The following is a 20,176-nucleotide window of genomic DNA, read 5'->3' as shown; positions in this document are numbered from 1 at the left end:
CTTCCCAAAGCGTTTTACTCCTCAAAGCGTTCATCTGGGGGTTAAACCAGAATTATTTTGTCTGACAGCTGAGCCCGTGGACTTGTGATCCCTGACACGGCTCTGAACATACGCTCAGAGACCCCGGACAGACCTGTGGCTATTCCTTTAGAGTTATCCACTGTAATGAATAATTTAATTTTTTTTTTCTTTATTTTTAAAGACGTCCTACTTCCGGCCCCACGGAGCCCTCAGAGCTTCCCGCCCCGCGGTGCCCTCAGCACCGCCCGTCCTGGCTCCTCCCGCTCCCGCTCCTCCCGCCCCAGCGCTTCCCGCCGGCCCCCTCAGGATTTACCGGGAGTCAGGAGCCGCCGCAGCCCTCGGCGGCCGCCGGAGCCCCGCTCCCGGCAGGTGAGGAGGCGACCGGGCCGTGAGGGGAAGGAAGGGGGCGGGATGTGCCAGGCAGTGCCCATGGGTTCGTTCCGGGAGATCCCAGGCTGGCCGTGCTGTGGGGTGGGCAGGTGGCACCGAGCCTGCTTCGGAGCCGGAGCCCATATTCTTAGGGCTTCTCGCTCTTCTGCTGCCTCTGGAAGTTGGGGTGATGACGCTCGCTGTCCCCTAGGAGAGGATGATGAGGTGAGAGCACGGTGCCGGGACGGACAACAGCGGGGCAGTGGCTGCCTTAGAGCTGCAGAGAAATCTACAGAAGGTTTCTTCCTCCTGGCCAATGCACTCTAGTAAGTAGAAACTCCTTTTAAGTAGAAACTCGTCAATTTACGTTAAGGAATATTCAGTGTGCTCGACCTCGGTGAGCTTTGAGGCAGGACCAGGCGGCCGTGAGGGGATGCCTGAGGTGATCGTGGATCCGGAGCGGGCTCTGTGGGAGCTGCCGGGATCCACGTTCATCAGGGGGAGCTGCCGAAGCTGTGGGAGGCTGTTTTTGTTTATTAGTTAATGTAGCCATCTGTAAAACTCAGTAATTTGCACTGAAGTTGTGAGGCACAGAAGTGTCTCTGAACTGCAAACATAATGAAAGTGCTCGGTGGTTTTCCCCTTCACCAAAGATGACCTCATGTAATATCCCCTTCTGGTGCACAACAAGGAAGGGCAGAGCTGGACATGGGGACAGTCCCTCCTGGCCCACAGAGCTGCTTCTAGCATCCCAGAGAGAGATGGGGAATCCACAAGGAGGAGGGACTGGCAATGGTGCCACCACAGCTTGGCTCACAGATGGCCAAGGAGTAACCTGCTATCAGGGTGTCTGTCTGCATTCCTGCCAAAAGCACAGATGATATTTCCTACTTGTTTTAAAGGGAGCTCTGCTGGAAATTCTGTGTTTCACTCATCATCTGTGCTGTTGTAGCGTGCTTCAGTAACCAAGCTGGGGTTGCTGAGCTGCTGTGTCAGAACTGTGGCTGGTTTTGTGTTAAAGGTGCAAAGGGAGCAGTTTTGAGGTTTCACGCAGAAAAAACGATGCACTGATACACCACCACGCACTATGCTTGGTGTTTGGGTGCAGTGTGTAAAAACCACAGTCATCACTTCATGGCAGTGATGATTCAGCTGCTCATAAAGCTCTGGATGGAGCTGATGAGCTCCAGAGCTGTGTGAGACACACTGGAAACTCACTGCAGTCTGGATGTGGAAACATCTGCACTGTGTGATACTAGTTAAATGGCTGTTCACATGTTTCCCTGGTGAGTAACTGGGAACTCATTTGTTGGTTTCTGCTTTCAAATAGCAAGGCTTTTCTTTTCAAGGCTCAGTTTTAGTGTGGAAAGACACTGGCCTTGCATTTAGAGAAGCAGATGGCAGCCTTTTCTGAGCTGTCTCAGGTTTTATTAGGATGCACTGCAGTTGCTCAGGCTTTGGAACAGAATTTGTTTCATAAGTATGTGGTCTCTGTGCTGAACGTAAAGAACTTTAAAAAACAACACAAACTACCTGCGCGGGGGCGTGAACGGCCCTGGAATCCGGCTATCTAGTGAGGGGCGAAGGCCAGGGCCCCTGCGCATCAGAAAACAGCCCCTCTCGGCGTCTTTGGCCTCGGGCTGAGCTGGGGGATAGCTCGGAGCAGCGCGGTGAGAGACGAATTAGGAGGCGACCACTTGCTGGGGGTAAACTGTCGGTTTATTACAGAAGAACCAACAAGGAGGGGAAACACCCAGCAAATGGCCCCGAACAAGGGGCAGGAGAGGGTTTTAAGGGAAAAGGGGGGAAGAAGGCAGGGAAACCCAGCTATTCAATAGAAATACATATTTGGAGGTACGAAACATAACTGATATACTAAAGTAGCCAACTGTTATAAATCATAGGAGGGGCTCCGGGGCTACAGCCAACCATACCTCCCAGAGAAAAGAAAATTCTCGAAACCTGGGAGGAGAAAAAGAGTGATTGACTGACCCCAAGGAGGAAACAACTTTCACTTTATAAGAGAAACCAAGGGAGGAGCAGTTTCATTTCCATAGCAACTTAACTGGCAGGGTAGCAGCAGGAAGTAATACAGAAAATGGGGGGAGCAAACTAACGAACTTAAGAACACACTACAGCAACTACCAAACCCAAGAAAATTAATTTTTTTTAGTGCTTCTGGAGCAGCAGAGAGCTGGGATTTTCCAGCAGACAATGGGGAAATACCTAGAGGTGGTGACAATTCCTCTTTTAGGTCATATGGACAGTCCAACTTCTTAAATTCACTTTTTATGCTATCCCAGCCATCACTCACTAAACACTTTGTCCGTGCAATAGGTGAGTTTGGAGAGCCCAAGGAATGCTTTATAAATATGTGAATTACCACTACCTACAGACAGACTGTTGGTAAAGATCTCTTGATAAAGAGCAGAGCACACAGGCCCAGCCAGTTCTGCCTAACCCCATTTTAAGCCTATCAAGCAGATCTAACTGCTAAATGGCATATTTCCTGCAAAGATAAATCTGCCTCGAGAGGAGCTTGCTGGCAAGCAGCGGTGAGCTGTGGCTGCTGTGCTTCCAGGTATCTGGAAGCTTCCAGGTGCCTGGAGGTTCTGTGCAGTGAGTGGAGAGGAGCACAGGGAATATCCCAGTGCTGACTCCGATCTGTTGGGTTCTGCAGCCGCTCTGTGCCGTGGTTTTGCCGTCTCCTGGCTCCAAGGGCTCCTCTCGCCATGAGCTTCTTCGAGGAGGCCGAAACAGAGGAGACAGTGACGTGCCTCCACCTGACCTTCTACCACCCCGGGCAGGCTGAGAAGATGATGTTCCGCTGCCTGGATTTCTGCCAGCGGCAGCAGCTGCGGGCGGACGACACGGCCAAGTTCGGCCGCGACTCCAGCCTCTGCCGCTACAGCCTGGTGGACACGCGCGTCTCCCGCATCCAGTTCTCCCTGCAGTTCTACAGGAAGCTCCACAGCTCCGAGTACGCCTTCGAGATCAAGAACCTGAGCAAGAAAACGAAGCTGACCGTCAACCAAACGGAGCTGGGTTACTTGAACAAAATCGACCTGCCCTGGAAGTGCATCATCTGCTTCGGGGAATACCAGGTCCTGGCGGAGATTCAAGAAGGGGAGGCCGTGGATTATTTTGAGACTCACTTGCACTTGGCTGAAGCACCCATCTTACAAGAAAGGTGCCTGCCATCCCTGCAGCCTGTTCCTGAGAATGGCATTTCTCCTTCCTTTCCTCCTGGCCAAGGCAAAAGCCCCACAGAGATTGATGAGAACGAGATGTGCTAGCAGGGAGAAGGAGGCTGGATCAGGTTTTCTGGCCTCCAGCACACACAGCTCTCACCTCAGCCCAGTGTTCTTGGTGGTGCTCACTGACTGCCGCACATCAGTCTTCTTTACTTGCTGTTATCAGCACAGGCATTCCAGAGCACTGCTCCCTCCACAGGAATGGATTCCTGACACTGCCTTCTCGGAGGGCTCTCTGATGCCCAGAATGGTGTGGGAGACAAGGGGTCACTCAAATCCACAGAATCCCAGAACTGTGGCCACGTGCCTTGGAGGGATATTTAACAGGCACTAATACAGAGCGAGCACAGCAGGGTTTTGGTCCCAACCAGGGGGTGACACAGTGTCTTGTTGCATATTTTACTTTGTGCTCTGCTTTGCACACCAAATCCCAAACAGTATTTTTTGTGAGCCTATGTTGTGACTTCACAGATTTTGCAACTTAAAAACACTTTGTCCTTTTATGTTTTTATTAGCTTCAAAGCAAGGTTTCTTTTTTATTTTCACTTATTTAATTAATATATATATTTTTTTTTTTGCAAGTTAACTACTTTTGCTTGTGATGTAGACAAACATGTAGCACCAATGATCATGGTCTATAAAAATCCACAATTATTTTGCAATAAATACATTTTGTTCCCTAGTAAGGGTTTGCTCTGTTATATGGCTGCACTCTAAAAGAATTTTTGGAGAATAAAATTATTTCCAGGACCATCAAGATAAGAGACTGTCACTGGGCTTTCCAAAGATGCCATGGCTCCAAGGTAAGAATTTACTTAAATACTTCCAGGAAGTTTTCTACCTCTACTCCTCTACCCAAACCTCTCTAATAATTTTCTGGTCTTTTAAGTATTTCTCAGATTGTTTCAGTCATGTTTTTCTTTGTCAGGGGCTCAGCTTTTCATTGGCGTTTGGCTTTTTTATTTTGGCAAGGATTTTAGCTTGCTTGAAAGACACACCGGGGAAGAATAGGAGTTACCCACTTCATCACCCCTGAATATGAGGATGCATTTCAGCATTAATCATTCCAAGAAAACCATAATTATAACTGAGGGGAGGAACAGCTGGGATTAAGGCAACCAACCACGAGTGAGAGAAAGCCACATGGGAGAGGCAATGAAACTAAACACAGGCTTATGCAGGATTTGCCTGTTCATCTCCTCTGTGACAAAATTACTTTGTTGCCATGTTTTCTACTCTTGGAAGCCGGCTGTGGCTTCCAAACAACAATCACTTGCTCAGCTGTGTTTACCTGAGGAAAGAATCAGTCGTGTAAAATGCATATTAAAAAATGGATTGTCTCCTATCACTACATTGATCTGACCAGCAGAAGGTGATTTACACAAGGAAGGTTATTTTGCCTTTAAAGGGTGTGGGTACAGCTGCTCATTTCCAACAGGAGAAAGGCTCCATGCCCCAAACTCCCCAGGTCTTCTGCAGCAGGTCCCCAGAAGGGACACTGTGGGATTCAGCAGGGCTCTGACATGGCTGCCACAAACCCAGCAACAGATACCACACTGCCAAATGTAAGACTTGCTGAAAATTTTAATGACTCTTGAATTTGTACAGATAGGCATTTTACAGTACCCTGGAACTGCTTCGCATGAGCTGTTTGTGGAATCCCTCCATCTCTCAAATACCCACAGAGATGGAGCATCACTTCAAAAGTCACCCAGCGTGGTGCACTGAGCTCTGCAAATGTTATCATCAACCATGGCTACAGAACATGCCCATCACAGAAAAAGCTGGAGTCAGCCTCCTGTTTCCTCAGTGCTTGTTCATCCCAAGGGCAGGACTGTCAGCTAATTCCTCAAGGCATGGTCAGGATGAGGTCACCTCATGTTCCCTGGCCAGGAGGAGCAGTGACCAGGGAAGGGGAGGAGACAGTTTCAGCAGGTAAAAAACAAGTTATTTACATGTGGAGGAAGTTGTCTTCCTTCCCACAGGAATATGCTATACAAAGAAATATCCAAGAGAAGTCACACAGCAGTAGCCTAGGCCAAACCCAACATATACATTTGATGTGTACAGGTCTTTAAAGCTCATTACAAGTATTGCAAATGTAAATAATGGTAGTAAAATATTTCCAGTGACGTGGCTACAACTGAAGAGATGGAATGTTACCAACAGGATTTAACTGAAATGAAGAGATGGAATGTTACCAACAGGATTTATCTGTTCTCTCGGGTTACTTGTACACATTTAACCCCAGTGTGCATGATTTCTGTTCCTTATCCACACAGTAATGACCCAAATATTCCACATAGCTTCAGATGAGCTAAACCACATTTTTCACACAGCTTTCACCAACAAATTCAGTTCTGATGATTGACAGAGCAGGTTTGTTACTTACCACAACGTGTTCTTTTTACTCCAAAACAAAGTTAAACCCTGTCACCCTTTTCCCCCTGGAAAAACGAGACAGCTGCACAAAATAATGGCAGAGTAGAATGGCTTTACTTTGAAACTTTGGGGAAAGCTTGAGACCTGCAAGTACTTTGCAGGTTCTCTTTTGCTAAAAAGTAAGATTGACATGGAATACTGGGGGAGACCACACAGCACAGGACAGCAGCAGTGCAGTCACTGAACACCTCCTTGGATTTCAGCCCGTATTGGCAGGATTAACCATCCACTTGAGAGGCACAGGAAAGGCAGAGCACTTTAACACACTGTTAAAACATGATTTTTTCTTCTTTCTTTTCAAAATGCAGGTGTAAAAATTCAGTCTTTAGGTTCTTGTTCTTCCCACCCTGCCAGCAGCAGAGCCATCATCCCTCCCTGTTTGTTCGCTGGATGTTGCTTTTCCATGATTGTTCTGGTCCAGTGGAATTATAAATTTTCCACAACTGAAGGATTTTAAGGACCATGTAGCAACAGAGGTTGGTCTGTTCAGGGGGGCTGGGAAAACAAGACTTTGGTCCTCCCAGTTCTTCACTGGTTAAAATTCCCATTTTATTGACACATACAGAGAATTTATATTTTATTTTTGCTTTTCTACCTAGCACACGCTTACTAAGTCTGGCATATTATTACACAAGGCAGTACCTTACCTAACCTGATGAGTTTTACTGTGTTCATTGAGGTTAACCGTGCTTGGCATAAAGCAATTAAATAAATAAAATAAATGGAAAAGGACAACAGAAGACTAGAAAGGCTTCAAGCTAGACAGGGGAAAATCTGCAGATTTGCCATGTGTAAAATTTGTTTTGCAGCTCTAAATAGCTGAAGAGCAAGTCAAAAAGCACAGAAATAGAAATATTTAAAAATTATTTCTCTATCTTCAAGTATTAAATTAAAGAGGACTGTATTAAATTATAGAGGACTGTTTCTGAGATAAATATTAGGCCAACGATGAATTTTAAAACAAAATCAATAGAAACATCATCCAGAAAAAAAAAAAGGCAAGTTAAAATATAGACAAGTCAAAGCTACGAAGCTCCAATTTAGTGCAGATAATTTTCTATTAAATCCAGATACCCAGAAATATCCACAACAGTTTTCACAAAAGTGGAGAAGGTAGACGATAAAATTGCACTTAGTTCTGAATTCAGACTGTCAGGAAGAGAGGAGCAGGTTACAGAGAGCAGAGCGGCCTCGGGGGTTCCGTTCCCTTGGCAGCACCGGGGACGCGCAGGATGCACTATCTGTCCTGGCGCTCGCACTCCGACAGTTCCAGCACGGGGTTCACGAAGCCGGCGTACTCGGAGTTGCCGTTGTCGTCCAGGGCGGCGGCGGCGCTGACGAAGTCGTTCTCCCACTCCAGCCCGTTGGAGTCGTCGGAGGCCGAGGCCGGGTGGCTGCCCGGCTTCCTGCTGTTGAACTTGAGCGCCGCCCGCAGGATGTCCTCCTCCGTCCGGGAGCGCTCCCGCACCGGGACCATCCTGTTCATGCCTGCCGTTTTGGAAGAGCTTCAGTGAGAGATGCGGGACTCCAGGGGCTCTCTAAAATGCAGTTTATTCTGTCTAAGAGCTTACAGCAGTCCAGGGTTGTGGGTGACAGAGCTGTGCCTACAGTTGACAGCTCCAGCTGCAGGCGGGCCCCTGGAGACCCTTTGGTTTTGGTTACAGTGCATTATATACTTTTCTTTGCTGAGCATCTTAATGCAGTATGTGAAAAATCCATGTATTTTATGACTGGCTTTTTCGCAAATACTAAAATGAATATTATATATGTTGTGTTAGAAAATAATGCTGTATTAATTTTCTTAAGTCCTGTGTTAAATATACTTTTAGGTTATAAAAATTGTTAAAATAGAAACGATGCTATGAAGGGTGCTTTGTTTAACAAGAAGGGCTTGCAGTGAGATAGCAGCCACAGGACACATGAATCTTTCAGAGAAGAAGAATTTATGGCCCTCTTATCAGAAGAAATGAACTTCTTCCCGCCTTGGAGGCGCTGTAAGGATTAGAAGGAAGAAGTTGACGATGACCAGACAGAATCCTGTGTTTGAATGGAATTTATGCATCATGAATGAGGTGTATGAATAAGCAACGGGCTATTGTTCTTAAGGGTTAATCCTCTGTTCAGGGGTGTCCTTTTTCGGGCTTGTGATGGCCAGAAAAAGGTACCCGGACGTCCGTAACTCTTTGTTTTTATTGTCTCATATTGTCCTAATTCAATTTGTCCAAATTGTTATTACTCTAATTGTGTTACTATTTTTATAACCATTTTACTACTATTAAACTTTTAAAATTTTAAAAACAAGTGATTGGCGTTTTTCACAAGTAGAACCAATCTATACCTTAACTTCTATCTATAGCCTATCATAACTCCTGTAATTACCATATTCATGTTACTATTCTGCAATCGCTAAAAGTTAGTACATTACAGTTTAAGCTACAAGTTGTTTTTCTGTTTTCTTGCAGTGGAAAATTCTGAGACTTTTTTTCTACTTGCAGCTTTTCTGACTTGTTTGCCTGTGTTATCTTTCTGCTTGGTAAAAACATCTTCTTGTTTGAGGTGGGTTTATCCTTTGCTCTAAGCCATAAAAACCCCTTCCAACTAACATCCTTGGTTAGCCAGCAAGACTGGCTCAGCAATTCTTTTCTTCTATATCAAAACTTGCTTCCATCTCTATTCCTTGATCAGACTCAACATTTAAAAATCTTTCTGCTAAGCATACATATCTGTGAGACTTCCTTGTCAAACTTTCATCCTTCCCAACACACACACATAGAGGAAACATGTGAGTTTCACCTAACTTTTATGTTTCTGCCAGGAGAAACGAAGGTAGAATATGGACAGATACTGGTGGTCTAGGAAAAGACAAATTCAGTGGTCTAGAAAAGGTCTTTAGTTTGTTTAATTCCACACAAAATAAGGTTCTGGGCACTGCTCAAAGACATCTAAGATTTCACTGGTTTTGTCAGTAATTACAGACATTAATCACCTACCAGTGATCACCTATAAGCAAACCCTTGCTTATTTTTGGTGAGCCTTTCAATAGCCAAGGTCTCAATCTCTATATTGCATTCTACTTTGGCACAAACACAGGCACAGAAAATGATAAGGATATTGGGAAGAATTGTGCCTTGCTTTTCTCTGTGAAGAGAAATGTGGGGCTACATCTAAGATTTCACTGCTTTTGTCAGTAATTACAGATGTTAATCACCTATCAGATTGGCTGAAAAACAAACCCTTGCTTATTTTTGGTGAGCCTTTTGACAGCCAAGGTCTCAACGATTTGGATAAACTTTCAACCAAGAGTTTTTGGAGGTTTAGTAAACGAAAGAAGAATATTGTGTGCAGAAAACACCTGTAACAGCAGCAATGTTCCTGCTGTATCATTGCTGGGATACTCCTTGGAATGCAGATCCAAGTTCTCAGTGAACGTTACAGTGCCAGTAATAATAATAATTATAATAATAATTTTGGGTTTTTCCCAAAATACTGAAGTCAGACTCCTGACCAACCACCACATTTTGAAAGGAAGAACAAGTTCTTCCTTCTGCTCCTGGCTCACGAGAGGGCAGCATTTCTTCACCATTACTTTTGTCAGGAGTTTACAAGTCAGTTCCACAAAATGCAGGGAAATTAACTCATTTATCTATTGGAGTATCCTAATAAATGAATTCATTTAGTCCTAATAAATGAATTCATTTAGTAGGGTTATCTCCACATTTATCAAAAATAAAGAACTTGTCTCAGTAAAAATAAAAAATTACAGTTTAACCATTACAAACTTGTCAGAAACTCCATGAGAAACAAGTTTAAAATCACCTTCCCTTTTGAAAATGACAAATTTACAATGAGCACAGTTTAAAATAACAAGATCTTTAACTTTTGGGTTCAGGATGAAGCTGAAATTCAGGATAAATACCTTCTTCATCTTCCCACTCTAAATCCAAGGAGGTGCTGTCATCATTCCCACTCACTGATTTGGTTTTGGTCATCAAGTCACAACTGCTCTCTGTGTTGGGTGTCAGCACTGTGGCATCAGATGAAAGCCCTTTTTAAAAAAAACCAACCCATAATGTATTTTTAATTTGTAAATGTACTTGAATTTCAGGTTAAACATGCAAAAGTAAAATGTTAAATTAGGCTTTCATCATGCTTTGTGGCCATTTAAACCTCAGGCATGCTGGAAAAGGTACTTCATCAGTTCAAAGAGTAATCAGTAGCTTATTAATAGTCAGTATCACTGAGATATTGCCTAATTACAACTAGAAAGGAATTTAATAAGTTGTAAGCTGAACTTTATGAAGACCTGTAAAAAAAACCAAATCAAGCCTCTCCTCCCCAAAAAACTAAACTACTCACACAGCCATCAGTCTTCCACCTTAGTGGTTGTCACGTACTGTCACCAAAACTAACAGATAAAAGCTTATCAAATTGTTGTCCTCTAAACTGGTATGATGGAATTTTTTAGTATAGGCAGCCAAATTCACCTCTTGCACGTCATTAGGAAAAAAGTTAAACATTAATATGATTCTAATTACATTGCCAAGGGATGATTTAAAAAAAAAAAAAGCTATAAACACACATCTGCATCTTCAACTGGTTTTACAAGAAATGTTCACCACTATCTCTTATTTATCAGATAAAAAAATTATCAGATGTTTCAATTACAGATACATGTATGCACATTTTGTATTTGTGTGTGTAAACATAAAACTAGAAATAATCTGTGTTTATCTAGAAAAAGAGGCAGCACTCTGTGCCCCTCAGGGCCCCTCAACATTCAGAGATGTGCCTAAGGAAAGGCAGACTTACTGCTGCTTCGGAAAGCTTCATACTGGAATTTTGTATTCCTCAGGAAAGGATCGAGGTCCTCCTCTGCCACACAGCTGCAAGAACACAATTTTTTACAGCTTCAGAAACCTCCAGGGCTGCCATCAAAAATAGGTTAATCCACATGCCCCCAGCTCTGTTACAAAGGATGTAAACACTGAACTAAATGATTTATAAAATCATCTGCAAAATGTCTTTCTGTTCCTGTTCACGCATCCTCTCCCAGCCTGTGCTTCTGCTCAATTTTTATTAGTATTTTCAGTTAAAAATTAATTAATTAACTCAAAACAACTCCTCCCCTCTCTTCATCACTTTAGATAAAATCTCCATAATTTTCAGATCATTTTTTTAAGTGATGAATTCAAACCCTGCTCCTGCAGTCCTTTGTTTTTAAAATCTGGCCAGTTCCTACTCAGTTTTCTCAGCTCCTATTCTAACTGTGCTTTCATAGCAAAATTCTTCCTGCCCCCCTTACTTTCTGTGCATGAACTTTTTCTACAAACACCATTCCAGTGCAAATTTCTCCACTTTTTTAAAGCTTGTTTTTCCCACCACCACCATCGAACATGGGAGGTGGGAATAAAGAGACTTAAAATAAATAAACACATTAAATATTTAATAAATAAATAAATAAAATTAAGAATATTAATGAAGGAACAGGCAGACTCTATAAACCATTTAAATAGTGTGTTTCTATTATGTTTTAAAAAAACAGGGCCCTGAACAATAAAAAATACTTTATGTTAGCTGATTTTACATATAAACACCTTTCTAAAATAAACCACAAAATGGATTTTGTGTGTAAATATCTGTTAGCAGCTGGGAGTAGCACTGTATGCAGCAGTCTAATTACTCCAGCAACAACCAGAATTAACCCAAAATACCCTCTAGCTTTCCAGATGAGGAACAGGGCTACAGACAGTGAGGACTGTGAGTTATCAGGAATAAAGTTTGTTCTCTTACCTCTGGAACTCTCCATTGTTAACAGCATGTGCTCTCTGCTGTGTTATCCTGTGCTGCCTACGTTGCTATTAAGAGAAGCAAATAATTGAAAAAGCTGAACATTCAAAACAGAGCTCTCAACACTTTACCCTATTTTATGCACCCCCCAAAAAACCCATCAGTTTTTAGAAACCTCAGTCAGGACTGCACCTGTCTTGTCTGCTGTCTTCTTAAAGTGTTTTCTATGCACAACTAACACCTGGGTGATGTTGGATTTCTTTTGCTCTGTGCCCAGGAAGAGCCACCCTGCCATTTAAAAGATAAATATTTCCTACAAATCCTTTCATCCCTGTGCAAAGCAGTGCTGCCATCTCCTCTGGCTGTCTCCATCAGCACTAAGTGCTTCATCTATATTAATAACAGCATTGCTGCCTTGCAGGGCCAAAAGTATTAATAACTCTGCTAATGTCAACTTCATCTGAGAGCTGCTCTTTGCTTTGGGTGTGGGGAGGTAACTGCACTGGATCTTGTGTTTTCCAGTCCCAGGAGGATGATGGCGGGGTTGTTTTCTGGCACACTTTGCATCCTGGATGTTTAAATTATAATAATTGCTGGTGGAAATGTGCAAATGGGGAGTGTTGAGAAAAAAAGTGGAAGCAGAAATATCACTTTGTGGTGGTTAGAGGTGAAAAGATTCAAGAACGGAGAGAGAAACAGACAGAAATTTGGCACAACACAGTCAACAAATCTGTCAAAATCAATTACTGACACACACAACCGTTTTCTTTCAGGATTCCTATACCCACATAATACCCAATTTAGATTATCTCCCTGTTTCGCCAGGTCACATCCCACTATCCAGCACTGCCAGTTCCCGGACACACACACATTAAAATTCCCTGCTGTTACAGACCCTGACATTTAGCAGGGCAACATCAGCAAGCCAAATGAGCTTTGAGAGAGGCCACACTTCCAAGGAAAAAGCCATTTTCCCATTTGTGCCCACAACCAGCAGGGAGATGAGTGATGCATTCCAAAATAGCTTCCAGTTTATCCAGAAGGGCTAAGTGCTTGATGCATATCTGGACAAAAACTCTTCCTTAAAATCCTTATAATCCGTATGGGTTTTGAGGAGGCTGTTTGAGCAGGAGATAAGTGGTACTAATTTTACACCAAGAGGAAATTAAAATCTCTACAACCCATTCTGTCTTAGGTCCTGACTAAAAGAAATGCATATTAAAAATACTGAAAGACAAGAAATAGAGCATTTCTTGCACAGAACTTCTATAAAAACCAGTTAACGCCACTTAAAAAAAAAATCTACTTTTGTTGGCTTTCTGTAGATCATAAGTGGTAAGGAAAAAAAGCAGGCAAAAAGGTCAGAAAGAATTAACTCTCCCACACCAAATGGCAAGGGGAGAGAAAGAAATGTGAAAGGAGAGCTATACTTAGTGACACAGAAATTAGATGAGTACTCCAGAGCAGGGTCAATACAGAACACAAAGATAAGGAGCAATACAGTGCACAAATATAAAAAGTACATTTTACAAATCTAAATGATGCCTAAATTAAACATGTGCTCAATTTCAAGGGGTTTTTTTTACCCAAAAGACACCACAGATCATTTTTACATTTAAGATCAGTAACTTCTACATATTATATAAGAAGAGTGTGAAGCTAATTATAGATTAAAATTATAGCTCATTCAAAATCTCTACTCGGTGACAGAAACTGTTTCAAACAATTATGGTGATTTTCAGCTGCTCCAACCAGCTGCACTTCCAAATCTTGTACTTCTTTCTCTACTTTGCAAGCCAAAGCCACCTCCTTGTCAGGTCTCCTGAGATGGAAAGGGTATCAGGGAAGTCTGCATACATAGGGACAGGACAGAGGCTCTCATAAATATTGGGGTCTTTTTCCCCTCACCTCCAAGAGCTTTTTCTGCTTTGCTGCCCTGGCTGCTTGACGTTGTGCAGCATATAAAGCCTCCTCTTCTAGTCTTAACTTCTCCTCTTGTAAGGCTAACTGTGTATGAACAAAACAGTAATGGTTAACAAAAGCAGAACCTATCTATCTTCCTATTATTAAAGCCAAAAGTGCAAGAAAACAAAAGAAAAGCAGCTAGAAAAGCAAAACAAAACAAAATTGACTGCAGCTTAAGCATTAACTGGGTTTAACAGCTTCCCTCCCCGCAAGCAAACAGCCCAAGAAATTTAGGTAACTACTGAGAAAACATTTATTATTAGTGAACTAATAATATGCTGCAATGCTTTTTTCTATTTTATTATGGACTGCACAGCAAAAGATTTAAAGATTTTCAGTTCCATAGCTCACTGGCACTTTAGATCAAAGTTCACCCAAGCTCTACATTGTATTCCACTTCATATTCCATTAACTGCAGCAGCACTAAAACAGAATAACAAATTATGTGGGGTTTTTTCCCTTAAGAAAGTTGTGGAGAAAATTCAACACAGGAAAAGTTGAATCAAGAATATTCCCCATTTGGTCTTGCACTGAAAAAAGGGTCCAATTTAAGAGATCCTGGTCAGAAACCCAGCCTATTAATTCCATTTTTTCAGCTAAGAGACTGTTAAAAAGAATGAATTTGTGTACCTTGTAGGCTAAAAAATACAAACTGCTGAACAAAACCCAATTGCTCCATGTGAGTGGAATCTCCTGGTGTCCATGGCTGATCCTAACATTTTTGGAGGAAAAACCATTTGTACTCTCACTGTGACCACTTACCTCTGACTGAAGCTTCAGATCAACAACCCTCTGCTTCTCAGCAATGGAGTCGTAGTGTCTCTCTTTCAGGTCTGCAATTTCTTCCTCAGTCAGAGGCCTGGGGAAACACAAAAAAGCTCCATCCATTATTCATGCATGACAACCCTTTATTTGCACTTTGACATATCTGTGTGGTCTGTCCTGACCAGTCCTTTAATGCCCATCCAACAGGCTCTGCTTGTGGCCTGCTCCTCCTGAAAGCTCCAGCTTCTTCAGGACACTGCTGTCTCTCCTTGCTCTCACAATATATATTATTTATATCTTTACAGAAAGCATATTTTCAGAACCATCCCTGCTAACAGAACTACTGGAACAGAACCATTACTGTCACTGCAGTCCTAACCTCACTTTTTTTTTTTCCTTACTTGATTTTGTCCCTTGTTTCTCCCTCACTCTGTTTTGTTTAGTGTTACCAGTGGGACAGCAAAGGGAAGGAGAGGTCCTCAGTCTCAAAGTCTTACCTGTGACTGCTTCCTGGGCTCTCCCCCTGTTAAAATAAATAAAAAAGTCTGTGTTTTTGTAAAGATAGAGCACTTCCAGAACTTCCCTTAGCAAAGCAACCCAGGTCCATTTCTGTTCTCAGACTGAGGGCACTTGCTGAGTTTTATGCAAGAGTTATACCAGCAGCAAATTCTCCTTTGAGTCTCCCCAAACACTCTTTTCCCTCACACCTCTTCTTTTCTTTTCTTTCTTCCCAAAGTCCATAGTGCTCCCTTCCTTAATGGGTTATTTCCCATACTCCCCAAAACCAATCTTAGATCTTTATCCAAAGTCTTAAATTCATACCCCTAGCACAAGGAAAACAGAAAGTGAAAAAAAAACCCCACAACCCTGTGATTTAAGTCTACTGCTCAGCTTAAAGCAGGAGGAAGATGCAGATGTTGGAATCATTTTTAAGGCTTGAACAAGCAGCTTTCACATAATGCCCCAGGTACTCACCTCATCACTTTCCACCAGGTTCTCAAACTGCAGAGGAAAATAAATAAATCATTTTCACAACTCAATATAACAAATCACCAAAGACTCATACAGCAAGTATGATTGCATATTTTATGTGTCTTGTAAAAACACCACTGCAGTTCTAACAGTGGGACTGTAACCCTACTTTGAGAGGAATTTTATTTTTAGAGGTGGACCTTCTTAGCAATGTTTCTCTTCCTAACAGGAGAAGAGTCCTAATTAAAAAAGAAGCATTCTAAGCTGCACAAACTCACTCTTCTGTAGCACAACAGATTTTCCCCTCTGTACACAACTTTCTGGACAGCCCAAGCATTACCTACAATAATAATTAATGCTATCCTCAGTAATGGGGGCAATCTGGCTGACCCAGGACTTGCAGAACACTCAGGGAAAGTAAACCAGGTTATTCCTGGTTAACCTTACACTACCCTTGGAAAAAAGGATTTAAATCTGGAGGTTGGAAAAGGACCTCTGTGGACTACAAATACCACAAACTATAAGGTAACCCAAATCTGGGCTGGAATATCCCAGAATATTTCAGTGTTCATAAACTGCAGAAAGTGTTAAAGGCATTGCCAGGATTCAGCTTTTCCCACTTTTTCTTAAATAGCTAAAAATGTAAGTGCTTACCTCTATAGTGAAGTGTTCTCCTGTTGAACATGTTCTAAAATACTTGGATCTGGAAAAATAAGTTTACAGTTAGACTGCAAAAGACTTTTCCATGCACACCAGAAGGTAAATGAACCTGAGAATGTAAAACAGATTTTAAAATATGTTAACTATAAAATAACAACAAAAGCTTCATGTATTTATCACATTGACTTATTAACTACTGCAGGGAGAGGCAAAAGCACGGAAATGCCTTCTGTAGAACTGGGGGGAAAACTACAACCCTTGTGAGATGAAATCACTTGTCAGGATGCTGGACTTGACATTTACAGACTATTAGCACGTTCTGCAATCCCTTTAATATGTTTTTCCTGGAAAAAAAAACATTGTTCCAGGCAATTTCTGAAAATGCTGTTGCTCACCATGGCACTTAACTCTTTCCTGTATCTTGCACCTCATCAGTGCTAAACAATACATTTTATTTTGACAGCTTGGCACATCCAGAAGGCTGAGCCTCAAGGAAAAATATCCAGTAAGAGGTCAAGGCAATACTTTCAAACTAAAATAAAAAATTAAGTTCACACTCTAATTTTATACAGGGAATTGGTTTCTTCCCTGATTTTTATTTAGAATTCTTCCTATTTTATTTGAATTATTTTACAGGGGACAGTTAGCCCTGTCCTCTACAAACCTGACACAGTGTTAAGTTCCCTGAATACATTTTTACCTAGCCAAGGAGGTTTGGCCATGGTCCAGAAGAACATTCTAACATAAACACTCTTCAGTGCAACATCCATTTCATCGAACTGTTTCCAAACCCAGGGTTTCCAGTTGCAAGTGCTGACTGGTACAAGGAATAAAGCAGGGCCTCAGGGATTTCTCTACTTGCACGAAAAGATCCTTCAGCACTTGCAACCAACACCAACACTGTGACAATAATAAAACCAACACACCAGCCAAAGCCTGAATTATTTTAACTATATCAGATTTCATCTCCATCTCATTTTTCTTTGGAAGCCACTTTAGGGAGCGTCTCCCCTGGCAACTTGTTGCTCTACCCACTGGTTCCTTGTTGCACAACCTTTCCTGCCACTAAAGAACCTTTTCCAGAGGATTCACTGCTGGGAAACCAGAGAGGAAAGGCCACTTTCAAGGCAACCATGGAAGCCTGAGGTCATGAGGGACACAAGCAGAAGACCCATCAGCTTCACCCCTGCACAGAACTTCAAGTGAAGAATCAGCAACCTATGAACACGTTTACACCTTTTATAATTTTCCTTTAAGCCCTGCTTTTCCATAGTTTTCTAAGACTTTTGGTTGGATAGCTGCTGGAGAAAACAACTCAGCTGACAGGTCACAGGACTTATAGAGACAGTCAAATTAATCTTCCAAGATCTGAACTATTAAAGAGACCAACTTTTCATACATATATATATATATATACACATACTCCATCCATATATAGATATATATAACGCAGCACAATTCCAAGCAAAGGCAACTTACATTATTCCAGGATATTGAAACTTACTAAAAACTCTATACTTAGTAATTTAATTAGGAGTTTACCTCTTACAGGCAAATCTTGGAGCATCTTAAAATAAAGAAGCTGGTGTTGGGGGAGGATATGAGTGATTAAAGTAATCATTAAGTTGATAAGCTACATTTTTACATTATGGTGTCCCAGAAACAGCCAAACATGGACAAGGTGGTATCAATCTAACTTGCAAACTTTATAATGCACCGCATTTTACAGTTTTGGTTTTAACAGAATTCCCTGCTCAGGGAAGGAAAATAACCTCAGCACTTCCTTCCTCAGTGGAAGGAAAATAACCTCAGCACTGTGACACTGCTCTGTAAACTACCACCACCACCACACCCAGAAAACAAACCCGATCTGAAGCACAGAGGCCAGCAGTCCTCTGTACATTTTATATGCCTCAGACTTTCACTGCAGGTTGTGCAACACCTGAACAACTAGACAACACAGCAGCGGGCAGGAAGATTTGTTTCACTGGCCAGGACAGCCTGGTATTGGACTAACAGATGCAGGGATTGGCACTAAATTTTTTTGTCACTAAAATTGTCACTAGATTTGCTGAAAAAAGGGGTATTGGCCTGTGGAAGGAGACTCAGCAAAACACACAGGAAGGAGAAGCTTTCAAGTTGTGCAGGAAGAAGCTTTCAAGTACTGCCTGGCGTTCTCAAAGCACAACAAAGTGCTACTTCAGTGCCAGCTGTCAAGGCATCGGAGGTGTTCCCATCCCCTCTGGCGGAGCACTAAAAATACAAGCAGGTATCCTCTACATGCACTGCCCTGGTTTTTCACCCCTGCCTCTGAGAGGCAGCTCCTCTGCAAGGTGAGACTCGCCTGCCAGAGCGGGTGTGAAGCAAGAGGCCACGAGCCTGCATCATGTAAAATGCCCAGCATATCTGCTGAGAGCGATTTCTACCCCAACACATGGAAAATAAGTGATGTGTAGGTATCCAGAGCCGGCCAGGATATGGGAAAAGCCCTGTTTGCACTGTGCTTTTCCGTGAACTGCTTGTGGCAGAATGAAACAGGTTGTCGCACGTTTCCAAGAGATAAGGATTCCTCGGAACCATTCTGCAACAGACATGAGTTCATCCGAACCATTCTGCTCCTGATTTATCCCAGCAGCGGCTCAGCCTCTGACTCACGGCGAGGACGAGATCTCATTGCAGAAAACCGGGTGTTTTTCCATCGCTCCCACCAGCACGGCCGCCTGCAAGGCTTTTGACAACTGACCTGAAAACCCTCTCTGGGCACCTCCTGCCGGAAAAACACCGGGGCTCAGGAGCCGCTGACCCTGGAAGCGCATGAGCCCCGACCGCACAAAAACCGCACCGAGCCCGGCGGGCTCCCGGCGCCTCCATCCATGCCCTCGGCACGCCAAGGAGCCCGGACCCCGCATCCCTGCCCACCCCGCCACCCCGGTGCCCCACGGGGAAGGCGGAGCCGGCGGGCCCGGCACCTCCCCGCCCCGGGGAGGGGAAAGGGGCAGCGGCGCTGGATGCTTCTCACCCTCCGCCGCGCTGGATGCGGCCGGCATCCCTCCGCAGGAACAGCCCGCAGCACCACTGCGCCCAGCAGTTCCCCATGGCATCCTGCTGGCCGCAGCTCCCGCCGCCTCCCGGCGGCCGCGGACCCCCGGGAACAAAGGGCCGGCACCGCCGCGTGGCTGCGCAGGGCCGGGCGGGGCTGCCCCGAGCGCCGGCACCGCCCCCGGCTCGGCATCATCGGTGACATCGGCCCTGCCCGCCAGAACGATCCCGCCCCTAGAGCGGCTTCCCCCGTGGCGCGGCCCCGTGGGGTCATCGCCCGTGTTCTGACATGTGAAAAATGCCTATTTTGTGATTGGCTTTCCGCAAATATTAAAATGAATATTATATGTGTTGTGTTAGAAATGTAATGCGGTATTAATTTTCTTAAGTAGTGTGGTAAATATAGTTTTGGGTTACAAAAAAATGTTAAAATAGAAATTATGCTATGTAGGATACTTTTTTAAAAGAAAGTACTTGCAGCAAGATAGCAGCCACAGGACACAGGACACCTAAATCTTTCAGAGAAAAAGAATTTATTGCCCTCTTATCAGAAGAAACAAACTTCTTCCCACCTCGAAGGCGCTGTTAGGATTCAGAGGAGGAAGTTGATGATGACCAGACAGAATCCTGTATTTGAATGGAATTTATGCATCACGGAACACCTTTCTTTCCACAGTGCCCTTAGCTGTGACCTAGAGGCCACCAAACTGAGGCGGGAATCTTGGGAATATCCTCATGGAATGCTTTTGTTTCTGCAGTTTGTTCCTGGAGCTGTTTTCCTGCCCGTGTCCTGCCGTGCCGCTGCTGCCCAGAACATGAGAAGTCAGTGTCAGCAGAAGGCCAGACCGTGGGTTGCTACATCCATCACAGGATGGAAGAAGGAACAAGGGGATGATGGATTA

General features: G+C 43.5%; 3 protein-coding genes across 10 annotated transcripts in view; 1 reads left to right on the top strand and 2 right to left on the bottom strand.

Moving 5' to 3' along the window:
- The window catches only part of ALPK1 (alpha kinase 1), a 34,640-nt gene extending 34,112 nt beyond the window's left edge, over nucleotides 1-528 (bottom strand). For all 4 annotated transcript variants that reach the window (XM_074541897.1, XM_074541894.1, XM_074541896.1 and 1 more), the window contains exon 1: nucleotides 335-528. The gene's annotated coding sequence lies outside the window, so the exon portion shown is untranslated. The remainder of the gene's footprint in view (nucleotides 1-334) is intronic.
- TIFA (TRAF interacting protein with forkhead associated domain) lies at nucleotides 237-6,084 on the top strand. 2 transcript variants are annotated; one of them, XM_074541901.1, is made up of 3 exons: nucleotides 237-390; nucleotides 602-716; nucleotides 3,198-6,084. In XM_074541901.1, the coding sequence occupies exon 3, from the start codon at nucleotides 3,207-3,209 to the stop codon at nucleotides 3,684-3,686; it is 480 nt and encodes a 159-aa protein (XP_074398002.1). In that variant the 5' UTR covers nucleotides 237-390; nucleotides 602-716; nucleotides 3,198-3,206; the 3' UTR covers nucleotides 3,687-6,084. The 2 variants fall into 2 exon arrangements, with proteins under 2 accessions (XP_074398002.1, XP_074398001.1); XM_074541900.1 differs by having other exon boundaries at nucleotides 3,071-6,084.
- AP1AR (adaptor related protein complex 1 associated regulatory protein) lies at nucleotides 5,211-19,470 on the bottom strand. Of its 4 annotated transcripts, none has more exons than XM_005485649.4 (10): nucleotides 19,255-19,470; nucleotides 16,230-16,278; nucleotides 15,579-15,605; nucleotides 15,101-15,126; nucleotides 14,601-14,697; nucleotides 13,782-13,880; nucleotides 11,877-11,941; nucleotides 10,896-10,969; nucleotides 10,003-10,131; nucleotides 5,211-7,574 (listed from the first exon to the last, which is right to left on the bottom strand). In XM_005485649.4, exons 1-10 carry the CDS (start codon nucleotides 19,329-19,331, stop codon nucleotides 7,324-7,326), a joined length of 894 nt encoding a protein of 297 aa, XP_005485706.1. In that variant the 5' UTR covers nucleotides 19,332-19,470; the 3' UTR covers nucleotides 5,211-7,323. The 4 variants fall into 4 exon arrangements, with proteins under 4 accessions (XP_005485706.1, XP_014121542.1, XP_005485707.1 ...); XM_014266067.3 differs by lacking the exon at nucleotides 19,255-19,470 and adding an exon at nucleotides 18,979-19,170; XM_005485650.3 differs by lacking the exon at nucleotides 13,782-13,880 and having other exon boundaries at nucleotides 19,255-19,469.
- Nucleotides 19,471-20,176: the final 706 nt, after the last annotated feature.

Source organism: Zonotrichia albicollis, chromosome 5 (genome assembly GCF_047830755.1).
Source record: "Zonotrichia albicollis isolate bZonAlb1 chromosome 5, bZonAlb1.hap1, whole genome shotgun sequence".
In the NCBI taxonomy this organism is placed as follows: domain Eukaryota; kingdom Metazoa; phylum Chordata; class Aves; order Passeriformes; family Passerellidae; genus Zonotrichia; species Zonotrichia albicollis.
The sequence above is the reverse complement of the archived record's forward strand: the minus strand, read 5'-3'. Positions and strand labels throughout refer to the sequence as shown.

Excerpts from the sequence above, each read along its gene's own strand:
- TIFA (XM_074541900.1), top strand. The coding sequence starts at position 3,123 with ATGAGCTTCTTCGAGGAGGCCGAAACAGAGGAGACAGTGACGTGCCTC.
- AP1AR (XM_014266067.3), bottom strand. The coding sequence starts at position 19,106 with ATGGAGGCGCCGGGAGCCCGCCGGGCTCGGTGCGGTTTTTGTGCGGTC. Across the intron at positions 13,881-14,600 it reads ATCTGAAGCTTCAGTCAGAG|TTAGCCTTACAAGAGGAGAA; the intron begins GTAAGTGGTCAC and ends GTTCATACACAG. Across the intron at positions 7,575-10,002 it reads AGAGTGGGAAGATGAAGAAG|GCATGAACAGGATGGTCCCG; the intron begins GTATTTATCCTG and ends CCAAAACGGCAG.